This window comes from Amphiura filiformis, chromosome 5 (genome assembly GCF_039555335.1).
Source record: "Amphiura filiformis chromosome 5, Afil_fr2py, whole genome shotgun sequence".
Lineage (NCBI taxonomy): Eukaryota > Metazoa > Echinodermata > Ophiuroidea > Amphilepidida > Amphiuridae > Amphiura > Amphiura filiformis.
In genome coordinates, this window is record NC_092632.1 from 6,212,438 (window position 1) to 6,240,428 (window position 27,991).

The following is a 27,991-nucleotide window of genomic DNA, read 5'->3' on the forward strand; positions in this document are numbered from 1 at the left end:
AAATCGACAAAAAGGAAAACAAAGCTGTGAAAAAAAAGCTGATCACTGACGGAAAATCAAGGCCTAGATCCGATAGTCGCTGCCGAGGACTGTAAACGCGACTGCTGTCGCAACGGAAAATAACATATGGCCTTTAAACTTGGGTAGCGTGCCGTCTGATTAGAAGCATGCAAACGTGTCACCTATTTTTAAAAAGGGACAGAAATATGATCCAGCTAACTATCGTCCATTGCCTCCAAAGTAATGGAACATGATGAACCAATGCCAGTCGTAACAACATCTTCTACGCACTGCAACACGGTTTTAGGGATTTTAGGTCATGTGACACTCGTGGAATTTGTCAATGATATACAACCTCATTATAACGAAGTTGTCAGGGACAGAGAAATTAGTTCTTTATATCCAAATTTCGTTATATCAGGGTTGTAAAAACAATAAATAACAAAAGAATTTTGTATCTTGGTTCTGGAAAAATACTTCTTTATAACAGGGTTTTTCTTGTATCAGATTTCGTTATAATGAGGTTCTACTGGTAGTTACCAACATTCATGAAGATGTCTGTGTATTAGATTTCGCAAAAGCCTTTGACAGAGTTGGTCACCACCGCCTTGTGGAGAAGCTAAAATGGTCTGGCATCGATGGTTGTGTCAACAGTTGGATTGCCAGCTTTCTCAGAGATCGTACGCAATCTGTGTGTCGTGGTCGAATGTTTATCATCTAGCAGAGTACCCGTTATCTCCGGAGTCCCCCAGTTGTCGGTTTTGGGACCATGTCTGTTTTTATATTACATATAAAGGAAGCTAAGGAAGCCCTAAACAAGTTGGACTAAATAGCACGCCGCACACACTCCATGTCGGAGCCTTCATCAATGAAGTTGACACTAATTAGAAGAAGAATGTTGTGTTAGTGTGCTTGTTATTTGGTGAGTGTGAGCAGGGGTGCGAGCTTTCTTGTAGAAATACTTTGAAAGTTGCAGCAATAGCTTGTGGGGTACAATTTCTTTGTGGGATATAAATCATGGGCATGGATTAAAGAATTAGATGTGACAATAACTAATTAGTACGTGTCCCTTTCTTATGTAAATAGCGTATTGTTATTAAAATGACGTCGTGAGCTTGCTAGAGGGAGCTAATCAGTAGCGTAGCAAGGGGGAGGGGTGGCAGACTGCCCCCTAACAAAAAATGAAAGATAAAGTGCCCCTCTGACCAAAGGGCAAAGGAAAAGAAAAAGGGCAAGAAGCCTCTTTTCCATCAAAATTCACCCCAATCATGGGCCAAAATAGTGCAAAATACAAAATTGCGCGCACATTATTACAACAAAGCCACTTTCATCACGATCATGGGCAAAAATAGTGTCAAATTCAAACTTTTTGCGCATATCGTCCCAATAAAGTCTTCTTGGGAATATTTTTCCATACTCCGTTGCTGAGCGCATTTTGCACATGATCAGATAGATCCCTTTCTATCACTAATGGCTATAGAAATTGCACTCATAGAGCATTTGTGGGGATATATTGTTGACATAGATAGCAAAAAAATAGATACCTTTGCAAACCTGAAAGTATTTAGTGTGAGAATCCGTTCACCTGTCTTTTGTCAACTAACAACTGGGCTCAATTGCGATTGCAAACTGCGTGTTGTACCATGTGTGCATAGTTTTACATGAGCAAATGAACAAAGTTTTTCATACGAGTTAAAAATACTGTTTAATCACCACTGCCTGTATAAAATATAAAGTTAGTTAGCGCCCTCCACTGATGTTTTGCATCAAAGTGTTCTTGTATACTACTGGATGGACTGGAGTTATGCATATCATATTACAAAATGATTGAAATTCACTGGCGTGAGTCAAGAAAGAGTAGATTTATTTATTTTTAATACCAGTAGGCCATAAGCGGAACTTTGTCCTTTTAAGGACTCTTCTTGTTTAGTAAATATGTTTTGGCTTTGTTTTTGGTTTTTTTTGTATGGTAGTATAGTTTTGTATAGGGGGTCAACATTTTGCAGGCTTATTGCCTTTCGTTGTACCTCCTCCATCTTAGGGACCGCTCATTATTTACAGGGGAGGGGGGCCGGGAAAAATGTAGGGGGGCTATGTGATTTTCACTTTGACAAACAGGGGGTTATGTGATTTTATTTTTCCTGATAGGGGGGTCAGGTGAAATTTAATATTAAATTATTCACTATGATCATGATTCACTACATTATTTACCTCATATTTGGCCATTTGAGCCACAAAAATGTCAATTTTTGCGCGCTTCGCGCGAATCTGTTCCTGCACCATATTTTGAGTTTAGCTTCAATATGGCAACATTTTTGTGCGCTTCGCACGCATTTTTTTCTAACCACCTCATATGTCATAAAGAAATCTAGGCAACTGTTCATCAGCACATTAGCCATATGGCAGGGTGGCAAGTCAGTCCCCTCCCCTGCTCAGTAGACAGATGTATTGTGACAAAACTTATGATTTGCATCTTCATTTTGGTCTATTTTAGACCCTAAATTAACCCCATTTTTTAGTATCAAAATGCCAAATTGCCGCGCTCCCCGCGTATTTATCTCAGAAAAACCATTCTGTGAGTAGATCTGCGAGACGTGCCCTTGTAAATTCTGGTGGTTTTTTTCGATCTTGAACTTGAACACGAATCTCAACTTTGATAGTTATAATTCCATCCATTCTATAATTCATAAATATGAGTGTTAGGGCAGCATCCTCCGATGCTTGGAAAAAGCATAAAACTTGTATACTGGGACTAAATTAACCAAAAGTTGTGAAAGCCCTATATGTATCATCCTTTGGAATGATTTTAGGCCACATATTGTCCTCAATTTTGTTAATTTTAGCTTTTTATCACGCGCTTTGAGCGCATTTGTCCAGGTAATGTTCTTTTAGTAGCAGATCAGTGGGACCATTTAGAAATTTTGCCCCCCCCCCTTGGCTCGGTGACTCCGATACATCTCTCTTTGAATTTTAGCATTGAAACTAGCATATTTTCTGGGGACAGCTTGGGAAAAAAACTTGGGATTACAATTGTGGGGAGAGGGGTGTCTTCTATACGAAGAGCCAGAGGTGGCAATCATGTTGCCATGCCCAGGGGCCATCTAAAGGTGAAACCGGCCATGGTATACCAGCAAAATGTATTTCTCGATGTGAGGGGGGGGGTTACGTTTTTTTTTACGGCAATAGGGGGGGGTTATGTAATTTTAGATGCTGCTAATAGGGGGTTGTGTAACTTTATGAACTCAATTTTGAAATCCTCCCGGCCCCCCCTCCCCTATAAATAATGAACGGTCCCTTATTGTATTTTCTATAATGATGGAAATAAAATAACTATAATTATGAAGAGAATTATCATCGACTGGTTACAAAATAATATTTCTCTACAATATCATTGAAGAGATCTAATCTAGTTTGATTTTATTGACGGTTGGACAATAAAATCACTATCATGTTCGTGTGTACTGTGCACAATGGTAGATTTTGTATCCGGGGTCTTTGCTGTGGACGTCTTTATCAAATTGATCGTGTATAGGCCGCATTAGACAAGCAATTCGCTTTTGTAGTGCACGTTAGAATGACCGTTGCTAGGTCAACTGGCTCACGCTTTCTTTGTTACCATGGTTACGAACCAATGATCGAAATGATCACAACACAAAGCCTATGGCATATCATAATTCGGAACAGGTGTATGAGCCCAGGCTTGAACAAGTAACCAATGGTTACTAACATGCATTACGGCAGCGAATAATTTGTCCGAATGTAACTTTGCCCAGAGGTGTTTATGTAAATTATTTGACAGAAAAGCAATCGATTTTCGCATGTGAACGTGTGACGTCAATTTGAAGTCACTTGACCGCTGTAACCAATCGGCACTCATGAACCACATCTAAATAAAACGTAGTTCATTGATGAGATTTCTGGTAAATATTTAAGTTTATTGAGAATAATATTTACAACATATAATTCAAATTACATGTCAATCCCAAACTTGAAAATAGAAACTAAACAAACTTTCATTATAATAATATTTCATAGAATTTCAATTACAAAGGCACTCAGGGCAGAGCGTATACGTCTTTCATATCACATTGTTGTTAAACGTATATTATAAACATTTGTATAAATATACACATTTTGCTTTCAATGTGAATGCAATACCGGTATTATGTGGAGGATGTCAAAAGACAATATTGCTAAGACAATATTGTTCAAGGTTGCGCCGCAGGCTTATAAAGAAACAATATTGCTTCAAAAACAATAGCAAACAAGCTTAAACTATAAATTAGCCCCCGATAGAGGGCAGGGCCTGAAGAATGAGGGAAATTATGGGGTAAAGAGTAAAAAAAATGTAAAAGTAGGCCTATGAAATGGGTGACGAGCTGTCCGTAAATATAACAGAATTTTCGTTCTCAGTTCGTCATCCTAAAGGGATCTAGAATGAGCGTTTATTGCGTTTCGACAGTATTTTTTGTGGGACATGAGAGCACCTCAGACCTATCGAATTGCATTCTGAATACGAAGCGTGTCTTTCGGATATCAAATAATTTTCATTTTTGAAAATCACAATATAATACAAATTTTATGACAAATTATAAAAATTTGATATTTTTCAAATTTTTGATATATAACAGTCCTCGAAGTAAATTATATAAATCTAATGATATATTCTTAAAGTGTATGTAGCTGGGAGGAAAAATTTGACAGTAAATTGAAAATTTTGACATTTCATATTGAAGATATGGATTTTTTTCCCAAAAAGACCTAATTGTTTTTTGGTGTTTTGGAAAAAAAAATCCATATCTTCAATACGAAAGGTCAAAATTTTCAATTGATCGTCGGCTTTTCATCCCACCTACATATTTTAAGTATAAATCATCAGATTTATAAAGTTTACTTCGAGTACTGTTAAATATCAAAAATATGGTTTGCCATAAAATGTGTATCAAATTGCGAATTTCAAAAAATCAAAATTATTTGATATCATAAAGACATTCTCCGTATTCAGAATGCAATTCGATATGTCTGATGTGCTCTAATGTCCCAAAATAAATACTGTCCAAACGTTCATACCCCAGCCCTTAAGGTTACTCTTGCTTTCTTGCCCTGCGGGGCCCTTATATTGGGGTCTCACTTGGAGTGTTTAGTCGTCGTATGGGAGTCTCCGGCCTCGGGGCTGTCGGCCCTGCGGCCTTGATGTTTTTGGTTGATACTGGGCCCCAGCATCAACAAACAACAATGAGTAACCTTAAGGGTGTCGGGCTGTATCTAATTTAAAAAAAAACCTTAATGTTAAAACCTTGAGTAACCTTAATGTAACGACCTTGAAATGTAACTTCTAAAAATACTAGTTTTTATATTCTATAGTGTTATATTACCTAAAATATTTCTTCACTACGTTGAAAATACGTTTTAAAGTGAATTATGACCAAAAGAGGGCGCTATTACTGAACTAAAGTACGTGGTATTTTGACAACGGGAAACACCGTGACCATACGTATGCTAGCATACAGCATACTCTTCCAAGCACGGTCTTCACCGTGACAATACACTACGTATTGTCACAGTGTTTTCCATGTAAAACTACTACGTGGTCAATTTTGACGTTGTTTTAAGAGTGTACCAAATGTTGGTTGACAAAAAATGCATTCCCATCGAATATTTTGGTGGAGATTTTATTCGACGTCGAAATATTCGATTGTAAATACATTTTTTGTCAATAAACATTTAATTTGTATAAATATTTGACTTGAAATAGATTGAATACCTTATCCGTAGAGTATTCGACATCGAATAAAAATGAACCATTAACCGGCCATGTCAAATTTGTATACGAGATGTAGCACATTGCGTTCAATATGCTATTATTAACAGTACATTTTATTGGCTTGATAAGCATTACTATCTGCAAGTCATTATTATTTGGGCTTGAATTTGACGTCATAATTATACTTATAGAAAAACAGCAAAATACCTATTTAGGGTACATTATGTTAATGTTTTACACGCCTTACATGGGAAATATTTGTTTAGCAGTCGTCTTAGGGTATTTAAATAAAGGCACTTAATTTAATGCCCACGTAACCAAATGGCGCCGACATTACAGCTTCTAGACAGGAAGTCTGGAAAAGTGACCTTTGGTACAGCGGGTGATCTTCCTGTGTATTTCAATTGGAAACGTGGTATGCATGTTCAAATTTTCTAGCAAATTTGTCACTTTTTTGCAACTTTGTAGAATTATTGTAAGCGTTTTCGTCTAATTTTTTTTTCCGTCGGTAAAAACTTCCAAAATTAAGTTCTTGAAAACATAGTAAAAAAGCAGAACCCCCCAATGTGTAATTAAGATGCCTTGTACATTTTCAGCAATTTTGATGATATTAATATCTCTTAGCATTGTAGCACATCTACTGATCACTTGGTGGTCTTGGTATGGCGGCGCGCATGGGTCACGTGGGCATTAAATTTAGTGCCTTTTATTAAATAGCCTATGATGACTGTTTAGTGTGTATTTCATGAGTCCATCATGAGCATAATATCCACTTTGCAAGTGCCCCTGGGTGCAAGATACGATTTGAATTTGCTGTCTGTAGGTCTCCTCTTCCCATGTGGATTTATTTTTGCTCCGATTTAATATGTTTTACACTAATTGCATGTTCTGTTGTGATACGTCCATTGCTGCTTGCAGTGTTTGCTTCAGTCTCGCAATTTTATGCTGAGGTAACAAAGGTTTCAGGCAAGCAACCATATTGATAGGCAACATACCAAACTGTCACAACGTAAAACAAAAAAATAGAAATATTAATTGTATTCCTTTTTATTATGTTTATTCATTGGAAAATCCAAATACCATTAAAGGCCAGTACTAAGAATTACTTAATCGGCAGACAAATAAAAAGCAATTGGGAAAATATAGCCTGTAAGCAGGTAAGACATATTTTGACATTTGCTTACACCTGAATCTAAGCGTTATTAAAGTATTAATCTTACAAATTAAGAAAATAAGAATTGCATTTCCTCTCCGTATTGGACGAAATTTTTACAGCGAATGTAGATATTTTTAGAACAAGCTTATTTCGCTTTAATAGAACATTAAATGCGAAATTTATAGGGATTTAAAAATGCCAAATTTTCCATGGCTACTCCTGTTTTCCCCTCTACCCGAAATGTCAAAATACCAAATCAACGTTTTTGTTCCGATGGGAAAGTTAACTGATCATTTCATTTTTACAGGTCATATGGCACAAATTCTGATTGAAAAAGCTATCTCTTTTAACTTACCTGAATTATTTCACATTTCAAACACGTTTAATGAACAGGCTTATTGCTGTACCATCTTTATGAAAGTGTAACGTACATAATTTAAGATATTATAGTTATAGTAATTTAATGATGTCTCCATTTGTACCAATTTATTTATCTATCTATTTATTTAATTTGCATTGGCCGTGAGACATTTTCGAGAGAATAAATCATTACATGTTCAATTCGCCGGCATATCCGCAATGAGCTGTTGAGGCGTGTGATAGTGAACTCAACGTCATGTAATCGTGAGTGCGCGCTGGTTCGAATCCGGACGGTTCTGATTTGTTCTCTCTTTATTATAATGCCAGTTTGTTTGATATGTTTTCTATGCTGTATACTTGCCTGGTCTTGGCACCACACATCTGCTCCGGCTTCTATTAGCAGATCACACACTTCTTGATGACCATTACAGGCAGCCATGTAAAGAGGGGTTTCCAGATACTGTATTATATAGTATTAAAATAATTAAGCTTTAAATGTAAATATAATCACATAAAAATAACAAAAAATAAAATCAGTCGCACATTCCGAAGTTCAGGAAACTTTCTTATATCAAGCATGCTTGCAAACATTCCCCTGTACTAGCTATACGTGAAAGACCATTTTAAGGAGTCTTTATTCAAATGACTGGCACCTCTGTAGCAGCCCTCTACCTGTTGATTGTCCCCACCGGATACAGAATGTTCTTACATGTAATTATGCAAGAGACAATCCGAGGGTATGGCAAAGTAGTTAGAGCACCTTCTTCTGGTACCTGAGGTTAGTTTCTGAGGTAATGACTTCGTGAAAAAGTAATTAAGTTGGTACATCTGTCATGGAATTCACCAAGAATATTGCTCTACCCGAAATACAAAATCCACAAGGAAAATAATTGCCACTATAAGACGAACCCATTTCACGTAAATGGAAACAATTTAAACTCAACTGAAACGTGCTGAAAGGTTACCTTATAGACCTTTGAAAAATCAAGACGCATATTGCAACATGCTTAAAAATATAAATTCCGTTGTAATAAAAGAGACGAATTATTTAAAGATGAACTGTTTAATTTTGATTATATTTTGTGATGCGATCAAGCAAAATCAGTCCGAACTCGGAAATATTGATTTTGAGATATAGCCAAGCAAAGGAAATACCTTTTGTTTCCTGTTGTTTTGGAAAGACTTTACTATTATTGTTCATATCTTTGGAAGTGGTTGTTCAATTTCAATGGGGTTTCATCAAAATGCAGTTTTGCAAATGCTTTTTACCATTCTATAAGTAACTGAAAATTTATGTTTCCGAGTTCCGACTGATTTTGCTTGATCGCATCACATATTATGAACAAATGGAGACAATTTAAGTTATTCCCCCGTATGAAAAATCCCTCGAAAACATCAAAGGCCACTGTAATAGAGCAAAAAAATTCCATGTTGCTTCAAATATAAGTTCAACATTTTGGACATACTTTTACAAGTTTCAATACGCATAATACGTGTGGCAAGTATGAGTACAGATCAGTGCGAATTGTTTTGTTGTTGTCATTACACAGCCGTGACGTTAGTCACGGCTGTGTCTTTTTTCTTACAGGTTCTTTCTTCTTTCTTTCTTTCTTCTTTCTGCCGACCACTACATTTGCTCTAGCACTTACATGCTTGTACCGATTTTGACCTAACTTGGTCACAACCATCAATGACCATGCCCCTACATGTCATATGAAACTCGTGGGGTCAAAAGTCAAGCAGGGGTCATAGGGGTCAAAAACGTGATTTCAACTCAAAATGCTTCTTCTCTCACAGATTACGTAGGAGAGTGACACCACTGGCACACATGCATTGTTATTATCCAGTGTCTATGGGGTCCTCACAGATTTGGGGTCAAAGGTCATTAAGGGGTCACTTCCGGTATAAAACGAAAAACCTTCAAATTTTTTTTATTTGCTAAGAAAAAACATAGGACAGTAACGGTATGTTCACAAATAAATTGTAGTTACTCTGTGCATATGTGGTATTTTTTATTTAGGGTCAAATGTCATTAAGGGGCTACTTCCGGTATAAAACGAAATTCCTTTAAAATGCTTCTTCTCCCACAAATAACGTATGACAGTGACGCCACTTGCACACATGCATTGTTATTACCCAGTGTCTATGGGGTCCTCACAAATTTGGAATCAAAGGTCATTAAGGGGTCACTTCCGGTATAAAACGAAAACCTTCAAAATTTTTTATTTGCTAAGAAGAAAAACATTGAGGGTGATGGTATATTCACACGTGAATTGTGTTTACCTATTGTACATGTGGTATTTTTTCATTTGGGGTCAAAGGTCATTAAGGGGTCACTTCCGGTCTGAGACGAAAAACCTTCAAAATGCCCCTTTCTGCCACAAATAACATAGCAAAGTGGTGCCACTTGGACCCATACATTGACATTAGCCAATGTCTATGGGCGTTTTATGTGAGGTCAAAGGTCATTAAGGCGTCAAAACACGGCTGTGTTCGTGGTCTTAGACCACAGCTAATTCTTGCACAGCCGCCATCGGCGCTGTGCATTGTTTTTGCACAGCCGCCATCGGCGCTGTGCATTGTTTTTACCGCGTTCTTCTTCTTCTTCTTCTTCTCTTCTTCTTTTTCTGTCAACATCATTAAATCAACCATCGTAGCCACATGCTTTCAGCCATGTTGATCATAGTTGGTCACTAGGACTATTGGGTGGTGCCACAGATGTCACATGATCACTTCCGATCAAATGTCATCCACTTCCGGTCAGTGGCCAAAAACGTGATTTTCACTAAAAATGCTACTCCTCCCACATATGACATAGCATCGTGACGTCACTTGCACACATACATCACCTATAGCCAGTGTCTAAAAGTCCTTCACAGAATTGGGATCAAAGGTCATTAAGGGGTCACTTCCGGTAAAAGTCTGAAAAATTTGTAAAAAATATTCAAAAAATCACTGTCTTTACATATTACATAGCAGAGATTCGCCATTAGCACACATGCATTGCTACTAGCTAGGGTCTTTAGGATGCCTACAGTTTTGGGGTCAAAGGTCATTAAGGGGTTACTTCCGGTCAAAAATCAAAATTATCAAAAAGTTTAAAATTTTTTATCTCAAAATGTAAACAGACCAGAGTAATATAATCAGCATACATGAATTAGTGTTACCTGATGTTTGCATGGTATTTTTATTTTTGGGGTCAAAGGTCATTAAGGGGTCACTTCCTGTTTTTAGCTAAATAACTTTAAGAATTTTTATCTCAACAACTAAACAAAGTAGAATTTTTTAATTAAAATTGGAACAATGCATTTTGTCGGTGTACATAAGGTTTTTTTATAATTGAGGTCAAATGTCATTAAGGGGGTCAAAAGGTCAATCATAAATTTTTTAAAAATCAAAATCCATGTATAAGTTCCGATTAAGCTGAAATTCACCAGGAATATTCCTTATGACATCCTAAGCACTATGTAATATTTTTGCGGGGTCAAAGGTAATTAAGGGATCACTTCCGGTTCTCACAGATTCGGGGTCATAACTCATTTGTCACTGCTGGCTGTGCATGCTCGCGGTCGCAGGCGAACGCAATCAGATCTCGTTTCTTCTTCTTCTTTCTGCCGACCACTACATTTGCTCTAGCACTTACATGCTTACACCGATTTTGACCTAACTTGGTCACAACCATCATTGACCATGCCCCTACATGTCATATGAAACTCGTGGGATCAAAGGTCACGCAGGGGTCATAGAGGTCAAAAACGTGATTTCAACTCAAAATGCTTCTTCTCTCACAGATTACGTAGGACAGTGACACCACTTGCACACATGCATTGTTATTATCCAGTGTCTATGGGGTCCTCACAGATTTGGGGTCAAAGGTCATTAAGGGGTCACTTCCGGTATAAAACGAAAAAATGTCAAAATTTTTTATTTGCTAAGAAAAACATAGGACAGTAAAGATATGTTCACACATAAATTGTAGTTACCCTGTGTATATGTGGTATTTTTTTATTTAGTGTCAAAGGTCATTAAGGGGCCACTTCCGGTATAAAACGAAATACCTTTAAAATGCTTCTTCTCCCACAAATTACGTAGGACAGTGACACCACTTGCACACATGAATTGTTATTACCCAGTGTCTATGGGGTCCTTACAGATTTGGGGTCAAATGTCATTAAGGGGTCACTTCCGGTATAAAACGAAAAACCTTCAAAAATTTTTATTTGCTAAGAAAAACAGGACAGTAACGGTATGTTCACACATGAATTGTGGTTACCCAATTCATACGTGGTATTTTTTTATTTGGGGTCAAAGGTCATTAAGGGGTCACTTCCGGTCTGAGACGAAAAACCTTCAAAATGCCCCTCCTGCCACAAATAACATAGCAAAGTTGTGCCACGTGCACCCATGCATAATTTGACATTAGCCAATGTCTATGGGCGTTGTCATATATTTTGGGGTTAAAGGTCATTAGGGTCAAAACACGGCTGTGTTCGTGGTCTTAGACCACAGCTAAGTCTAGTTAGTCTTGTATCGTAGTTTGTCAAATTCAACATGAAAAATCCAATGTTACGAAAATGATGAAGATGTTGTCGCTATTTCATCCTCCATCATGGTGGATCCCAATCACGCGGCAATAATCATATAACATAACTGAGCTATTTATCTACAGCCTATTTCATTCCACTGAAGAAGGAAAGGCCGCTTTGTCAGTTTTTCCATATCACTCTATCCTGCGCTATCCTCTTCTACGTAACCTTACCATATCCTATAGGAGTCCGGTCTGTTTGTTTCTAGTCGTCTAGTTAGGTAAACAGACAATCTCCACTTCTTGGATTTAATTTCCTTTGTGACATCTTGCACTTATGCTTCAAATATTGGCTGCTAACCATGTCCATTCTTGTAACCCCAATCAAGCCCCTCTACATTGCCTTTAAATAAAAATAATAATAAATGAATTTCGGATTTATATAGCATCTTTTTCCAGATCTTGAAGGATTCAAAGCGCTGTAATTTCGCTGCCATGGTGAATCATCAGAATCAGATCGCATCAGGGGGGATCAACTAGGACAGTAGGACAGCTAGTGCAAAGCTATCTACACTTACATTGTAACCATCCATGTGCAGCTCCCCAACTTCCATTGGGTAAAGGGGGTTTTTGATAACGAAACAACCAATCACCAATTAAAAGCAGGAGGAAACCGGAGATCCCTGATAAAACATGTGAGAGCGAAAGCTGGTGCAAGGCGAGGGGACCTACCGCTGCGCCAACTCCCTCTTCCATTTTCCATGGCTCCCAGCTTCCTCTTCGTTTTGCTGTCCAAGTCTCAGCCCCATAGGACATCGCCGGACTGATGTACCAATTGAAGACCTGTTTTTCGACTCTGAGTGTGGAAGATCCTCATCACGAAATATGAAACCGAGCTTGTAAAATATCACACATATTCACTTCTCCTGTGGTAAGATCTTATTGTCCAGGTATATGGAGATATAAACCCCGATGTCAACCTTCGCTATGGTCTTTCCTTGAACTATGATGGTGTAATCTTGCAGCTTGTTACTTATCATGACTGTTGTCCTCTTGATGTTCATGTTAAGGGGGTTCGAAACGATGTTTCTGGAAAACAGAAACTGAATAGCTCTGAATTTAGAACCATTTGAATAGATTGAATAAGTTAAGCTAAATACACTGAGCAAAATAGTTTTTGTTTGAAGGAAATCGGACATACGGTTGTCAAGATATACATGTTTTTAGTTTCTTTGTATTCTATTGTTTTTGCCAATATATTGATGAAGTTAATGAGGAAAATTGGCATAATGTGCTCATGAATATTCATGTTTGCCAATATTATACCAATATCTTATGAATAAACCTTCATACTACTTTTATTTTATATGATTTTGACATGAAACTTTGCCAATGTGTTTCTATGGCCTAAAACATTAACATGTGATTTTCCGCCCATTAATTTGCATATTTGCATAATTAGCATTATACTTAAGGCTAATTAATTATGCAAATATGCAAATTAGATGGGCGGAAAATCACATGTTAAAGGTTTAGGTCATAGAGACACATTGGCAAAGTTTCAGGTCAAAATTTTAAAGGTAAAAGTAGTATGAAGGTTTATTCATAAAATATTGGGAAAATATTGGCAAAAATTAATATTAATGAGCACATTTTGCCAATTTTCCTCATTAACTTCATCAATATATTGGCAAAAACAATAAAATACAAAGAATCTTTCAACAGCAATATCTCAAAAACCGTTTGTCCGATTTGGCTCAAATTTTGGAATTAAGATTATTTTGCATATCTCTCTGCAACAAGTCTATTTTAATCTCAATCAGAGCAACTTGATTTTGCCTTTCGTACCACCTTAAGCCTGCATTTCTACTTCCATCGCTTATCTCAGCTGTAATGGATCATTGTCTGCAGTTCCTGAGGCTTCTGACTGAGAAGCATAATGTCATCCAGAAACCTGAGATGAGTAAACTGTTCGTGCCCCATCAACTACAATAATTCCTATTGATTGAATCTAGGTTCCTGATGACATCCTCCATTGCTGCAGTGAAGACATTCTCACACCTTTTAAGATTTTAGCATAAGATGTAGTGTACTCTAGACGAATTCTAACGCAGGGATCCTGATAGATAGAACCTGACCATTAAGTAATGATTGATGGTGAAGGCTATCAAAGGCTTTCTCATAATCTACGATGTATAAAGCAGATGTTGAAACAATATTCTTTTTACTTTTCAAAGAACTGACTTAAAAGTGTGTAGATAGTCCAGTGTTCTGAATCCTGTTCGAGAGAATGCTTCATCAAGGGTTTTTCTTAACCCTTGCAAGTATGAGTCTTCTCCTCGTTCAAGAAAAATACAGCACTAAATATTTTGGATTAAAAAAATAGTATCCTGTTTTGTCCGATGACACATAGCTAAATATTAATCCTTCAGTTAGATCCAACATGTAATGAAAGTCAAATTTTAATATTTGGTCAATTATTGGACATTGAGGCCAAAACATGTGTCTTAGAGTGTTTTTCGTAAGCTATAACAATCAAGCCCAAAGACTTGTACAAAGACTAATTTCAAACTATGCATTCTATGCTGGATGGATTCACGGACAGCTTAAACGGCTCAAGTATCAAGTGTACGTCTGCGGCTGAATTTTGGAATGTTCTCAAAATTCACAATGTTTCTGTAAAAAGTAGTGCATGGATTTTAGCGAAAATTCGCCGACCAATGAAAAAAAATGCATTAATATTTTTGTATGTTTTGTAGTTCTTAAATTCTGGTCAATGTCTCTATTACTTGGTGTCATCAACATTGCGTACATACCTGTCCTTTGCTATCCACATCTGCACCAGATTTCAGTAACACAGTACAGACTCCTTGATGTCCATTCTGGGCAGCGTGGTGAAGTGGAGTACGCTGAAACTGCATTGTATGAAAAATAAGTGTGGTAAATCACGGTAGATTTCATATTTTTATTTCACCTAATTATGGATGCCCACGTATGACTGATAAGAGAAGTGGAATCACCAATGGTGCAATCTGAAAATCTATCTGGTAGTTAAATTAATGAATTGCAGATAACCTCACATAGTAAAACAATTCTAAACACTGCCGTATATAATTAACATGGGCACATAAATAACATTTAATTCGCTAAACTCTTATTCTAAGACTTTACTTTTTGTCTATTTTCCCCTCTGAAAATCAATCTCATATGTTACACAAACATGTCCTCCTTTGCTATGCACATCTGCCCCAGCTTTCAGTAACACAGTACAGACTCCTTGATGTCCACTCAGGGCAGCCAAGTGAAGTGGATTACGCTGAAACGGCATTGTATGAAAACAAGTGTGGTCAATCACGGTAGATATCATATTTTAATTTCACCTAATTCTGTATGCCCACCTATGACTGATATGAGAAGTGTAATCACCAATGGTGCAATCTGAAAATCTATCTGGAAACCTGAGATAAGTGAACTGTTCGTGTCCCATCAACTACAATAATTCACATTGATTGAACCTAGGTTCCTCATGACATCCTCCATTGCTGCAGTGAAGAAATTCTCACACCTTTTAGGATTTTATCATAAGATGTAGTGCTCTCTAGGTAAATTCTAACACAGGGATCCTGATAGATAGAACCTGTCCATCAAGTAATGACTGATGGTCAAGGCTATCAAACGCTTCCTCATAATCTGCGAAATATAAAGCAGATGTTAAAACGATATTCTTTTTACTTTTCAAAGTCCTGAGAACGTGCGTAGATGAAAAGTACTCGAGAAACTGCTTCATCAAGTCGTTTCTCTACACTTGTGAAGATGTCTTTTGTGAACACTTTATGCACACGAGGCAACAAATGTGATGTATCTTTTATGTTCTTTCATGTCCGTACGTATTTGGTCCAATTACAGGATCTTGTTAAACATATTTGTTAGCTAGCATCTTTGTTAAAAACTTACCTATTTTAACGTTCTATATTTGCAATGTTAGTAATTGATGTTAAAACATAATAACATGCTCAGAACAAAATTCACGCCAATTTAGATTATAGAAACATATTTCGACTTAAATCTGGAGCTGCACAAAAATTGTTGCCGGTTTTCAACCCGGATTTCCTGAAAAACCGGACAGACTGTTGCAAATAATTCAAATGGACATACCTAGCCTGTGTCTATATACCGTATGAAACCAAGGGATAATGAAAAAATATTTATGTGTGACCATTTTGCTGCAAATATAAGGGCAATGGGAAGCTTTTTGATGAAATTTTTCTATAATTTGATTTTTTTCTGCATTTGCAATGCTGCACAAAAATCGAGCAAAAAGGTATATAAATGTGAATCAAAAGTGATCACTGGATCATTGGCTAAAGAAAACTTGGGAAATCCCAATAATTCTTTCGGTTAAAATTGGCCTGGGAATTCCCAAAAATTTAAGGTAAAAATTTACAATCTTCCTTAGGTTGCATAGGAATTCCCAAAAAAAGTCATCACCTGATGAAAACCCTAAAGAAGACATGGGAATTCTCATTTTGTCTGATTAAAATTGGCTTGGGAATTGATGAAACATACAAAAAATACCACGCATCATACACTTCTTGATGCCACATTTGGTTAAAATTACCAATTAAAGTTGGAGTTGTATAAATGAGGCAATGCTTTAAAAAATATACCTGTTCAGTTACATTTAAATGAGGTAGATATCATCACAGTTTGTTATTTTTTACATCATGTTTCGTTATTGCACGTGAAGTGGAAATATACTGATACTACAAGAAATTAAACAAAAAATTATACGAACCTCTCCTTTGTCATGTACATCTGCTCCAGCTTTTAGTAACATACCACAAATGTCGTGATGCCCATTCAAGGCTGCGACGTGAAGTGGAGTATTCTGGAACTGCAATGTATATTCATAGAAAACATTATATGAAAACGTCTTCTGCAGCTTTAGTCCACAAATCATCTTCGTGTTAATCTTTAATGTATGACAGCCATATATTTAGTGGAGCGTATTTATGCTGAATACATGTTCATTACAAATATGTTTTGTTCTGTTGAAAAGGAAAATTAATCATTTCACAGGAAAATTAATAGCTTTTGCATGTGTTTGAAGCCTTTACTTAGTGGAGTATACTTATTCTGAATATAATTTCTCAACTTCTCTTAGCAGCTCATTTTCTATTTAACAAGGTTAAGATAATTATTGTCTATATTCAAGGTGTTGTACATGCCTCGTCTTTGCAATGTACATTTGCATCGGCTTTCAGTAGGACATTACAAACTTCTAGATTTCCTTTCTGAGCAGCCATGTGAATAGGTGTACTCTGATTCTGTAAGGAATAAAGTAAAACACACACAAAGTATCATACACTGGGATCACAATGTATATTTGCTAGAAAAGATATATGAAAACGTCTTCTGCGGCTTTAATCCTAAAAATCATCTTCGTGTTAACGTTTTTAGTATGACAGCCATATATTTAGTGGAGTGAATTTATGCTGATTACATGTTCATAACAAATATGTTTTGTCCTGTTGAAAAGGAAAATGATTACTTTTACAGGCAAATTAGTAGCCTTTGCATGTGTTTGAAGCCCGTCATTAGTGGAGTATACTTATTCTGAATAAATGTTCAAAACCTCTCTTAGCAGCTCATTTTCTATTTTACAAGGTTAAGATAATTATTGTCTATATTCAAGGTGTTGTACATGCCTCGTCTTTGCAATGTACATTTGCACCGGCTTTCAGTAGCACCTTACAAACTTCTAGATTTCCTTTGTAAGCCGCCATGTGAAGCGGAGTACGCTGATGCTGTAAGGAATAAAATAAAACACACACAAAGTATCATACACTGGAATTGCAATGCATATTTACTAGAAAACATATATGCAAACGTCTTCTGCGGCTTTAATCCAAAACATCATCTTCGTGTTAATCTTTATGTATGACAGCCATATATTTAGTGGAGTGAATTTATGCTGATTACATGTTCATAACAAAATAATGTTTTGTTCTGTTTGAAGAGAAATTAATATTTTCACAATAATATTTATGTTTTTTTTTTCTTAGTATCTGTTTACAAACTCGTCCTTTTTGACATACGATTCTTTATTGCACAGTCTGATTACAATTTTCAGTTGCGTTAAATATATCCTATTCTAAGATTATTGGCGTCTTAGTTTTGTTTGGAAAAGAACAAATAACCATTTTGTACGTGTTATACGAACCTGTCCTTTTTCATGTACATCTGCTCCGGCTTTTAGTAACATACCGCAAATGTCGTGATGCCCATTCAAGGCTGCGTCGTGAAGTGGAGTATCCTGGAACTGCAACGCATATTTAATAGAAAACATATATGAAAACGTCTTCTGCAGCTTTAATCCAAAATATCATGTTAACGTTTTATGTATGGCTGCCATATTAGTGAAGTGTATTTATGCTGATTACATGTTCATAACAAATATGTTTTGTTCTGTTGAGAAGGACAAATATTAATTTTACAGGTAAATTAGTAGCTTTTGCATGTGTTTGAAGCCCGTCATTAGTGGAGTATACTTATTATGAATATATGTTCAAACCTTCTCGTAGCAGCTCATTTTCTATTTTACAAGGTTAAGATAATTATTGTCTATATTCAAGGTGTTGTACATGCCTCGTCTTTGCAATGTACATTTGCACCGGCTTTCAGTAGCACATTACAAACTTCTAGAGTTCCTTTCTCAGCAGCCATGTGAAGCGGAGTACACTGACGCTGCAAGGAATAAAATAAAACACACACAAAGTATCACACACTGGAACTGCAATGCATATTTACTAGAAAACATATATGAAAACGTCTTCTGCAGCTTTAGTCCAAATATCATCTTTATGTTAACGTTTTATGTTTGACAGCAATATATTTAGTGGAGTGAATGTATGCTGATTACATGTTCATAACAAATGTTTTGTTTTGTTTGAAGAAAAATTCATATTTTCACAATAATATTTTTTTTTTTCTTAGTATGTTTACAAACTCGTCCTTTTGACATACGATTCTTTATTGCACAGTCTGATTACAATTTTCAGTGCGTTAAATATATCCTATTCTAAGATTATTGGCGTCTTAGTTTTGTTTGGAAAAGAACAAATAACCATTTTGTACGTGTTATACGAACCTGTCCTTTTTCATGTACATCTGCCCCAGCTTTTAGTAACATACCACAAATGTCGTGATGCCCTTTCAAGGCTGCGCGGTGAAGTGGATTATCCTGCAACTACAACGCATATTTAATAGAAAACATATATGAAAACGTCTTCTGCAGCTTTAATCCAAAATATCATGTTAACGTTTTATGTATGGCTGCCATATCACAAATGTCCTGATGCCCGTTAAAGGCTGCGACGTGAAGTGGAGTATCCTGCAACTGCAACGTATATTTAATAGAAAACATTTTTTATATGAAAACGTCTGCTGCAGCTTTAGTCCAAATATCATCTTTTTGTTAACGTTTTATGTATGACAGCCATATATTTAGTGGAGTGCATTTATACTGATTACATGTTCATAACAAATGTTTTGTCCTGTTGAAAAGGAAAATTATTACTTTTACAGGAAAATTAGTAGCTTCTGTATGTGTTTGAAGCCCGTCATTAGTAGAGTATACTTATTCTAAATATATGTTCAAAACTTCTCTTAGCAGCTCATTTTGTATTTTACAAGGTTAAGATAATTATTGTCTATATTCAAGGTGTTGTACATGCCTCGTCTTTGCAATGTACATTTGCACCGGCTTTCAGTAGCACCTTACAAACTTCTAGATTTCCTTTCTCAGCAGCCATGTGAAGAGGAGTACGATGATGCTGTAAGGAATAAAATAAAACACACACAACGTATCATACACTGGAATTGCAATGCATATTTACTAGAAAACATATATGCAAACGTCTTCTGCGGCTTTAATCCAAAAAATCATCTTCGTGTTAATCTTTATGTATGACAGCCATATATTTAGTGGAGTGAATTTATGCTGATTACATGTTCATAACAAATATGTTTATTCTTTGAAAAGGCAAATTAATAGTTTCACAGGAATATTTATTATTTTTTGCATCCGTTTACAAACCAGTCCTTTTTAAACATGGTGTGATTACAATTTTCAGTTGCATTAATATACCCTGTTCTAAGATTATTGGCGTCTTAATTTCCTCCCACGGTTTTGTTTGAAAAAGAAGAACCATTTTCAACGTGTTATACGAACCTGTCCTTTGCCATGTACATCTGCACCAGCTTTTAGTAACATACCACAAATGTCGTGATGCCCATTCAAGGCTGCGCCGTGAAATGGAGTATCCTGGAACTGCAATGCATATTAATAAAAAAAAACCATATCAAATCGTCTCCTGCAGCTTTGGTCCAAAAATCATCTTCGTGTTAACGTTTTATGTATGACAGCCATATATTCAGTGGAGTGCATTTATGCTGATTACATGTTCATATCACATATGATTTGTTCTGTTGAAAAGGAAAATGAGTAATTTCACACGAAAATAAATAGCTTTTGCATATTTTTGAAGCCCGTCCTTAGTGGAGTATACTTATTCTGAATAAATGTTCAAAACCTCTCTTAGCAGCTCATTTTCTATTTTACAAGGTTAAGATAATTATTTACGAGTGGATATTCATACGTAGTGGTAGATAAAATGAATTAAAGTTTCAACTTCAACACTACACTATTTTTCGCTCACCTGGAACGTTTTCACTAGTCCGACTAGCGTCTTCAGCAGATGGTGATGCTGTGCTGATATCTTGTCTACAATCGGGATATCTCTCACTGATGACGTCATATGATTGACACACTGATATTATTATTGTGCCTGGTGACAAAGGCAGGGCCACTTGTGTTATTGATGCAACAGTGTATGAGGAGAAAGCTAACGCTCTTCTGCAAGATGAGAATGTTTATGAAAAGCTAAAGAAAGATCCTACACAGAAATATCAAACCAAACTCATCAAATTATTGAAAGATCTCAAGGAGAAAGGTGCCATTGACTCTAGAACTTATTGGAAGTTGTATCCCACCGTGTGTGATGTACCGAAATTTTATGGTTTAATTAAAATCCATAAAGCCGGTGCCCCGCTTAGACCAATCATTTCCAGCATTGGATCGGTCACTTACGAACTTGCGCGGTTTGTGTCTGGGATCATCTCTCCTCTCATTGGCAACACTGATCACCATATTACCAACACTCAATCGTTTGTGGAAAATATTCGCGATTTGAAGTTGGAATCGGATGAATCACTTGTATCATTTGATGTGTCAGCGCTTTTCACTTCCATCCCTGTTGACAAGACACTTGAAGTCGTCGGTGAACTTTTAAGGAGTGATACCAGCTGGAAGAAAGGTGAGGCTGAAAACCTTGAGCCTGAGCAAGTGCTTGACTGTCTAAGCTTTTGTCTTGACACCTCATATTGCGTGTTTCGTGGGACCTTTTATCTTCAGCGCTATGGATGTGCCATGGGAAGTTCTTGCAGTCCGCTTTCCGCTGATGCGTATATGGAATATTTCGAAAGCCAGGCATTAACATCTGCCCCCCACCCGCCGTGTGTTTGGAAGAGATATGTGGATGATACCTTCGTGGTCATAAAAACTGTGCATATCGAGGAATTTACCGATCATATCAATAACATTGATCCTAACATCAAATTTACGCGGGAGGAAGAGGAAGACGGTAAACTTCCTTTCCTTGACACTCTGGTTTGCCGCCAGCCAGACGGAACTCTTAAAGTAAAGGTTTATAGAAAACCTACCCACACAGAGCAATATCTGAACTTTTCCTCTCATCATCCACTTGAGCACAAGCTCAGTGTTGTTAGAACGCTACTCCACCGTGCGGAAACCGTCGTCACAGACCCGGCAGATAAAGCAGAGGAAATAGCTCATGTGAAGAACGCGTTAAAGAACTGCGGTTACCAAGACTGGACTTTCTTTCGTGGTCAGCCCAAAGAAAAAGACAGTTCTTCTCAGAACCGAGACACAGAAACAGCTAACAAAGGATTTGTCACCCTACCTTACATAGAAGGTCTCTCTGAGAAGCTACGGAGAGCGTTCAGGACGGCGGGTGTTTCAACTACCTTCAAACCCCAAAATACACTTAGGAGTGCGCTTGTAGCCCCTAAAGACAAGACAGAACCGGTTAAACAATCTGGGATTGTGTATCAAATTGACTGTGCTGATTGTGACGCGAGTTATATCGGCGAGTCTGCCAGGAAGCTTGAGAAAAGGCTTAGTGAACACAAGTCCACTGCTGGCAGCTCTAAATCAGCGGTCAGAGAACATGTAGTAAGATCTAAAGGTCACCAGATTGACTGGGAAAACGTCAAGGTGCTTGAACGGGAGCAAAAAGAATTTTCCCGGAGAGTTCTTGAAGCCATACAAATAAGGACTCAAAAACCAAGACTAAATCGTGACCAAGGACTAGAAATAGATCCTATTTGGGATAACTTGCTGACGCCCAGGGGGGCGGCGCTACATCGTAACATCCTATGACGTCATTCTGTCAATCATATGACGTCATCAGTGAGAGATATCCCGATTGTAGACAAGATTGAAGCCCGTCATTAGTAGAGTATACTTATTCTAAATATATGTTCAAAACTTCTCTTAGCAGCTCATTTTGTATTTTACAAGGTTAAGATAATTATTGTCTATATTCAAGGTGTTGTACATGCCTCGTCTTTGCAATGTGCATTTGCACCGGCTTTCAGTAGCACATTACAAACTTCTAGATTTCCTTCGTAAGCAGCCATGTGAAGAGGAGTACTCTGATGCTGTAAGGAATAAAATAAAACAAACACAAAGTATCACACACTGGAGCTGCAATGCATATTTAATAGAAAACGTATATGAAAACGTCTTCTGCAGCTTTAATCCAAAAATCATCTTCGTCTTAATCTTTATGTATGACTGCCATATATTTAGTGGAGTGTATTTATGCTGATTACATGTTCATAACAAATATGTTATGTTCTGTTGAGAAGGAAAATATTAATTTTACAGGTAAATTAGTAGCTTTTGCATGTGTTTGAAGCCAGTCATTAGTGGAGTATACTTATTATGAATACTAGCGGGACACCCGCGCTACGCGCGGGTCCCCGCTAGATGAGTAAATGGGAGCGTTCACTAAAACAGGAGGAATTACTGAACAGGTAGAATCATTGAAAAGGTAAATTTTATTTATCTGAACCTGACCATCTTTAAGTCTACGTTTCCATTTTAACTTCTTTCTTTCTTTTTAGTTTTTTCTACATGGGCCAATTTTGTTCCATTTAAAAAAAATTCTGCTGCTAAGCTTCCGATTTTCCGTTACCATGTTTTTTTTTATTTATTCAACCCCGTTCCCGTTATTTTCTAAATCTGTCCTTTCTTACATTTCCATTTTAGCTTATTTTATTTGCTGCATAGCTTGTGATTTCCCGTTTTCTTGTTATTTATTTAATTCTGTCCTCAGTTTAATAGCTTTTTTTATTTAACTTCCTGATTTTATTATAGCTTTTTTCCCCCTTACATTTCCTGAAGAGTTTCTTTCTTTCCTTCTTTAGCCTATTTTATTCCCGGTTTCATTTTGTGAACCCACATACTCGTACAGCCTGTTTGTCCTCATTTTATTTTGTTTCCTTTTTTATTTATAGTAGGCCTACCTCTTCATGTTGTTTGTACTTTTTAACACACATCTGTTTCCCGTATTTATTACGCTACGGTCGTTCACCCGTAATATCATTCATTACGTGACTCTGCGTCGTTTACGCGTGCCATGGCGTAGTGCTGCGGTACCCGCGCTGTATCGCTGCGCCTACGCGAGCGGCTAGGCATTAGATACGCCCGTGCGACGCGCAGGCCTAGCTTAGTAACTGACTCCTCTTTTTGTTTACCTTGGATAGCAACGGACCACATTTTCACTGATTTTGAGGCCAATTCTTGACCGTTTTCAACCAAATAAAGTTTAAACACGTTCCCGTATATTCATCGATCTCCCGTATGAATTTGGCGACATTTGGATCGAAACTGACGGAGCCTTTATATCGATACATACATGCATACATACAACATTCCCCTATTTATAGTAAGACTAGCGGGATACCCGCGCTTCGCGCGGGTCCCCGCTAGATGAGTAAATGGGAGCCTTCACTGAAACAGGAAAAATTACCGAACAGGTAGAATCATTGAAAAGGTACATTTTTATTTATCTAAATCTGTCTCTTCTAACATTTTCTTTTTTAGTTTCCTCTGCTTAATTAGCTTGTGATTTTCCGTTTCCATGTTATTTATTTATTTAACCCAGTTTCCATTATTTTCTAAATCTGTTCTTTCTTACATTTCCCTTTTAGCATCTTTTTTTTATTTGCTGCTTGATTTCCCGTTTCCATGTTTTTTATTTAATTCTGTTCTCATTATTTTAGCTTCTTTTTTCTTACATTTCCTGAATAGTTTCTTTCCTTCTTTGTTTCGTTCCCGTTTCATTTAGTTACTTAAACCCGTTGGTCTAATTACTCGTACCCTTTTGTCCTCATTTTAATTTAATTTTTCTTTATAGTACCGCTTCATCCCGTGACCCGTCCATGTACCTTTTTGTCCTTTATTATTTTTCCTTCTTTCCGTATTATCATGTCCACTGGTCTCTGGCTCGCAAATCGTGTGGCTCTGCGCCGTTTACGCGCGCATTGGCGTAATGCGCATTACGCACGCGACGCCGACGCGCTGCCGGCCAGCTGCAGTGACGCGTAGGCTGGTAACCGATTTTCATAACAAAAAAAACCCGTTTTTACTCATTATTCACTGTTTCTGCAGCCAATTCTTGACCGTTTTCAACCAAATAAAGTTTAAACACGTTCCCGTATATTCCTTGGTTTCCCGTATGAATTTGGCGACATTTGGATCGAAACTGACGGAGCCTTTATATACGCATACCCAGATAGATAGATAGATACAACATTCCCCTATTTATAGTAAGATATGTTCAAACCTTCTCGTAGCAGCTCATTTTCTATTTTACAAGGTTAAGATAATTATTGTGTATATTCAAGGTGTTGTACATGCCTTGTCTTTGCTATGCACATTTGCACCTGCATTCAGTAGCACATTACACACATCTTGATATCCTTTCTCAGCAGCCATGTGAAGCGGAGTACGCTGATACTGCAAGGAATAAAATAAAACACACACAAAGTATCATACACTGGAACTGCAATGCATATTTACTAGAAAACATATATGAAAACGTCTTCTGCAGCTTAAAATTAAATGTCATCTTCATAATAACGTTTTATGTATGACAGCCATATATTTAGTGTAGTGCATTTATGCTGATTACATGTTCATAACAAATATGTTTTGTTCTGTTGAAAAGGAAAATTCATAACTTCTCTTAGCAGCTCATTTTCTGTTTAACAAGGTTAAGATAATTATTGTCTATATTCAAGGTGTTGTACATGCCTCGTCTTTGCAATGTACATTTGCACCGGCTTTCAGTAGCACATTACAAACTTCTAGATTTCCTTTCTCAGCAGCCATGTGAAGCGGAGTACGCTGATACTGCAAGGAATAAAATAAAACACACACAAAGTATCATACACTGGAACTGCAATGCATATTTACTAGAAAACATATATGAAAACGTCTTCTGCAGCTTAAAATTAAATGTCATCTTCATATTAACGTTTTATGTATGACAGCCATATATTTAGTGTAGTGCATTTATGCTGATTACATGTTCATAACAAATATGTTTTGTTCTGTTGAAAAGGAAAATTCATAACTTCTCTTAGCAGCTCATTTTCTGTTTTACAAGGTTAAGATAATTATTGTCTATATTCAAGGTATTGTACATGCCTCGCTTAGTCGCTTTTGCTATGTACATTTGCTTCGGCTTTCGGTTGCACATTACAAACATCTAGATTTCCTTTGGAAGCAGCCATGTGAAGCGGAGTACACTTACGCTGCAAGGAATATTTTAGTGGAGTGAATGTATGCTGATTACATGTTCATAACAAATGTTTTGTTCTGTTTGAAGAGATATTAATATTTTCACTGTAATATTTGTTTTTTTCTTAGCATCTGTTTACAAACTTGTCCTTTTTGATATGTATACGATTGTTCATTGCACAGTGTGATTACAATTTTCAGTTGCGTTAAATATACCCTAAGATTATTTACGTCTTAGTTTTGTTTGGAAAAGAACAAATAACCATTTTGTACGTGTTATACGAACCTGTCCTTTCTCGTGTACATTTGCTCCAGCTTTTAGTAACATACCGCAAATGTCGTGATGCCCATTCAAGGCTGCGCGGTGAAGTGGAGTATTCTGGAACTGCAACGTATATTTAATAGAAAACATATATGAAAACGTCTTCTGCAGCTTTAATCCAAAATATCATACAGTCCATTCAATCAAATGTTGTCATCAACCTATTTGATCGTAGTGCAGGGTTATGTGTGTGAGACGAACTGTCACGGTAGATTGCAATCATGCTTTTGTTGAATGCATTTGAGTAGTCTGCCATATTTACGGGATGATACGTCACATGCAATGCTTCTATAGATTATATAGAATTTAAGTATGATATATTTTCGATGGTAATATATTTTCACTTTCAAAGTTTGTAGTTTTCATAATTGCATTTTCTGAATATTATATAAAAAGCGGGAATAAGTCTATAAATGTAAGAGTATCGGATCATTTTGAATGTTAATAAATACCAGGGATTGCCGCGATTCCTGCAGTAGCTTTTATGAATAGAATACAATAGTGGATACAATAGCGGATACAATAGCGGAACAATAGAGCTCTCTTACGGGTAAATAAACCTCGTCGCGTTTTGCTAAATTTCACTACTTCTTTTTCATGAACTAACCGTTATTTCATTAAGTAACCGTTATTTTTAAAACTTGGCAAAACCTCGACGCGAGGTTTTTAATTATTAATTTCACAGGAAAATTAGTAGCTTTTGCATGTGTTTGAAGCCCGTCATTAGTGGAGTATACTTATCCTGAATATAAGTTCAAAACTTCTCTTAGCAGCTCATTTCTTTTTAACAAGGTTAAGATAATTATTGTCTACATTCAAGGTGTTGTACATGCCTCGTCTTTGCTATGTTTTCAAAATTTCCAAATTTTGTGGATAAAATTATAGTATCCTGCAAGAAATGAAACAAAATATACAAAAAATACCTCGCACTTCTTACATGATGCCTATATTTGATTAAAATTACCAATTAAAGCTGGAGTTGTATAAATGAGGGAATGCATTAAACATATACCTGTTCAGTTACATTTAAATGAGGTAGATATCATCAAAGTTTGTTATTTTTATTTTTGACATTATGTTTCGTTATTGCACGTGAAGTGGAAGTATACTGATACTACAAGAAATTAAACAAACAAACAAATATCTCACACTGGAACTGCAATTAGAGACAACATTATAATAAAACGCAACTGAAGTCCCGGATATATCCTATTCTAAGATTATTGACGTCTTAGTTTTGTTTGGAAAAGAACAAATAACCATTTTGTACGTGTTATACGAACCTGTCCTTTCTCATGTACATTTGCTCCAGCTTTTAGTAACATACCACAAATGTTGTGATGCCCATTCAAGGCTGCGTCGTGAAGTGGAGTATCCTGGAACTGCAATGCATATTTAATAGAAAACATATATGAAAACGTCTTCTGCAGCTTTAATCCAAAATATCATCTTCATATTAACGTTTTATGTATGACAGCCATATATTTAGTGTAGTGCATTTATGCTGATTACATGTTCATAACAAATATGTTTTGTTCTGTTGAAAAGGAAAATTCATAACTTCTCTTAGCAGCTCATTTTCTGTTTTATAATGTTAAGATAATTATTGTCTATATTCAAGGTGTTGTACATGCCTCGTCTTTGCTATGCACATTTGCATCGGCTTTCAGTAGCACATTACAAACTTCTAGATTTCCTTTATCAGCAGCCATATGAAGCGGAGTACACTGACGCTGTAAGGAATAAAATAAAACACACACAAAGTATCATACACTGGAACTGCAATGCATATTTAATAGAAAACATATATGAAAACGTCTTCTGCAGCTTTAATCCAAAATATCATCTTCATATTAACGTTTTATGTATGACAGCCATATATTTAGTGTAGTGCATTTATGCTGATTACA

The 27,991-nt window shown here is 36.6% G+C and overlaps 1 protein-coding gene across 7 annotated transcripts; it reads right to left on the reverse strand.

Annotated features, from left to right (window-relative positions):
* Positions 1-4,866: 4,866 nt before the first annotated feature.
* LOC140152530 (uncharacterized) lies at positions 4,867-27,835 on the reverse strand. Of its 7 annotated transcripts, XM_072174887.1 has the most exons (18): positions 27,716-27,835; positions 27,365-27,463; positions 26,046-26,144; positions 25,271-25,369; positions 24,875-24,973; positions 22,510-22,608; positions 20,039-20,137; positions 19,542-19,640; positions 18,956-19,054; positions 18,454-18,552; positions 18,029-18,127; positions 17,514-17,612; positions 17,034-17,132; positions 16,601-16,699; positions 15,026-15,121; positions 14,622-14,720; positions 7,642-7,740; positions 4,867-6,763 (listed from the first exon to the last, which is right to left on the reverse strand). In XM_072174887.1, the coding sequence occupies exons 1-18, from the start codon at positions 27,791-27,793 to the stop codon at positions 6,635-6,637; spliced, it is 1,788 nt and encodes a 595-aa protein (XP_072030988.1). In that variant the 5' UTR covers positions 27,794-27,835; the 3' UTR covers positions 4,867-6,634. The 7 variants fall into 7 exon arrangements, with proteins under 7 accessions (XP_072030988.1, XP_072030992.1, XP_072030991.1 ...); XM_072174891.1 differs by lacking the exon at positions 26,046-26,144; XM_072174890.1 differs by lacking the exon at positions 24,875-24,973.
* Between the last annotated feature and the right edge of the window lie 156 nt (positions 27,836-27,991).

What these genes read in the sequence shown, in the direction of transcription:
- LOC140152530 (XM_072174887.1), bottom strand. Translation starts at nt 27,793, where the DNA reads ATGGCTGCTGATAAAGGAAATCTAGAAGTTTGTAATGTGCTACTGAAA. An exon ending in ATGTACATTGCAAAGACGAG is followed by an intron (nt 18,128 to 18,453) that starts GCATGTACAACA and finishes TATGCGTTGCAG; the next exon opens with TTCCAGGATACTCCACTTCA. An exon ending in ATGTACATTGCAAAGACGAG is followed by an intron (nt 16,700 to 17,033) that starts GCATGTACAACA and finishes TATACATTGCAG; the next exon opens with TTCCAGAATACTCCACTTCA.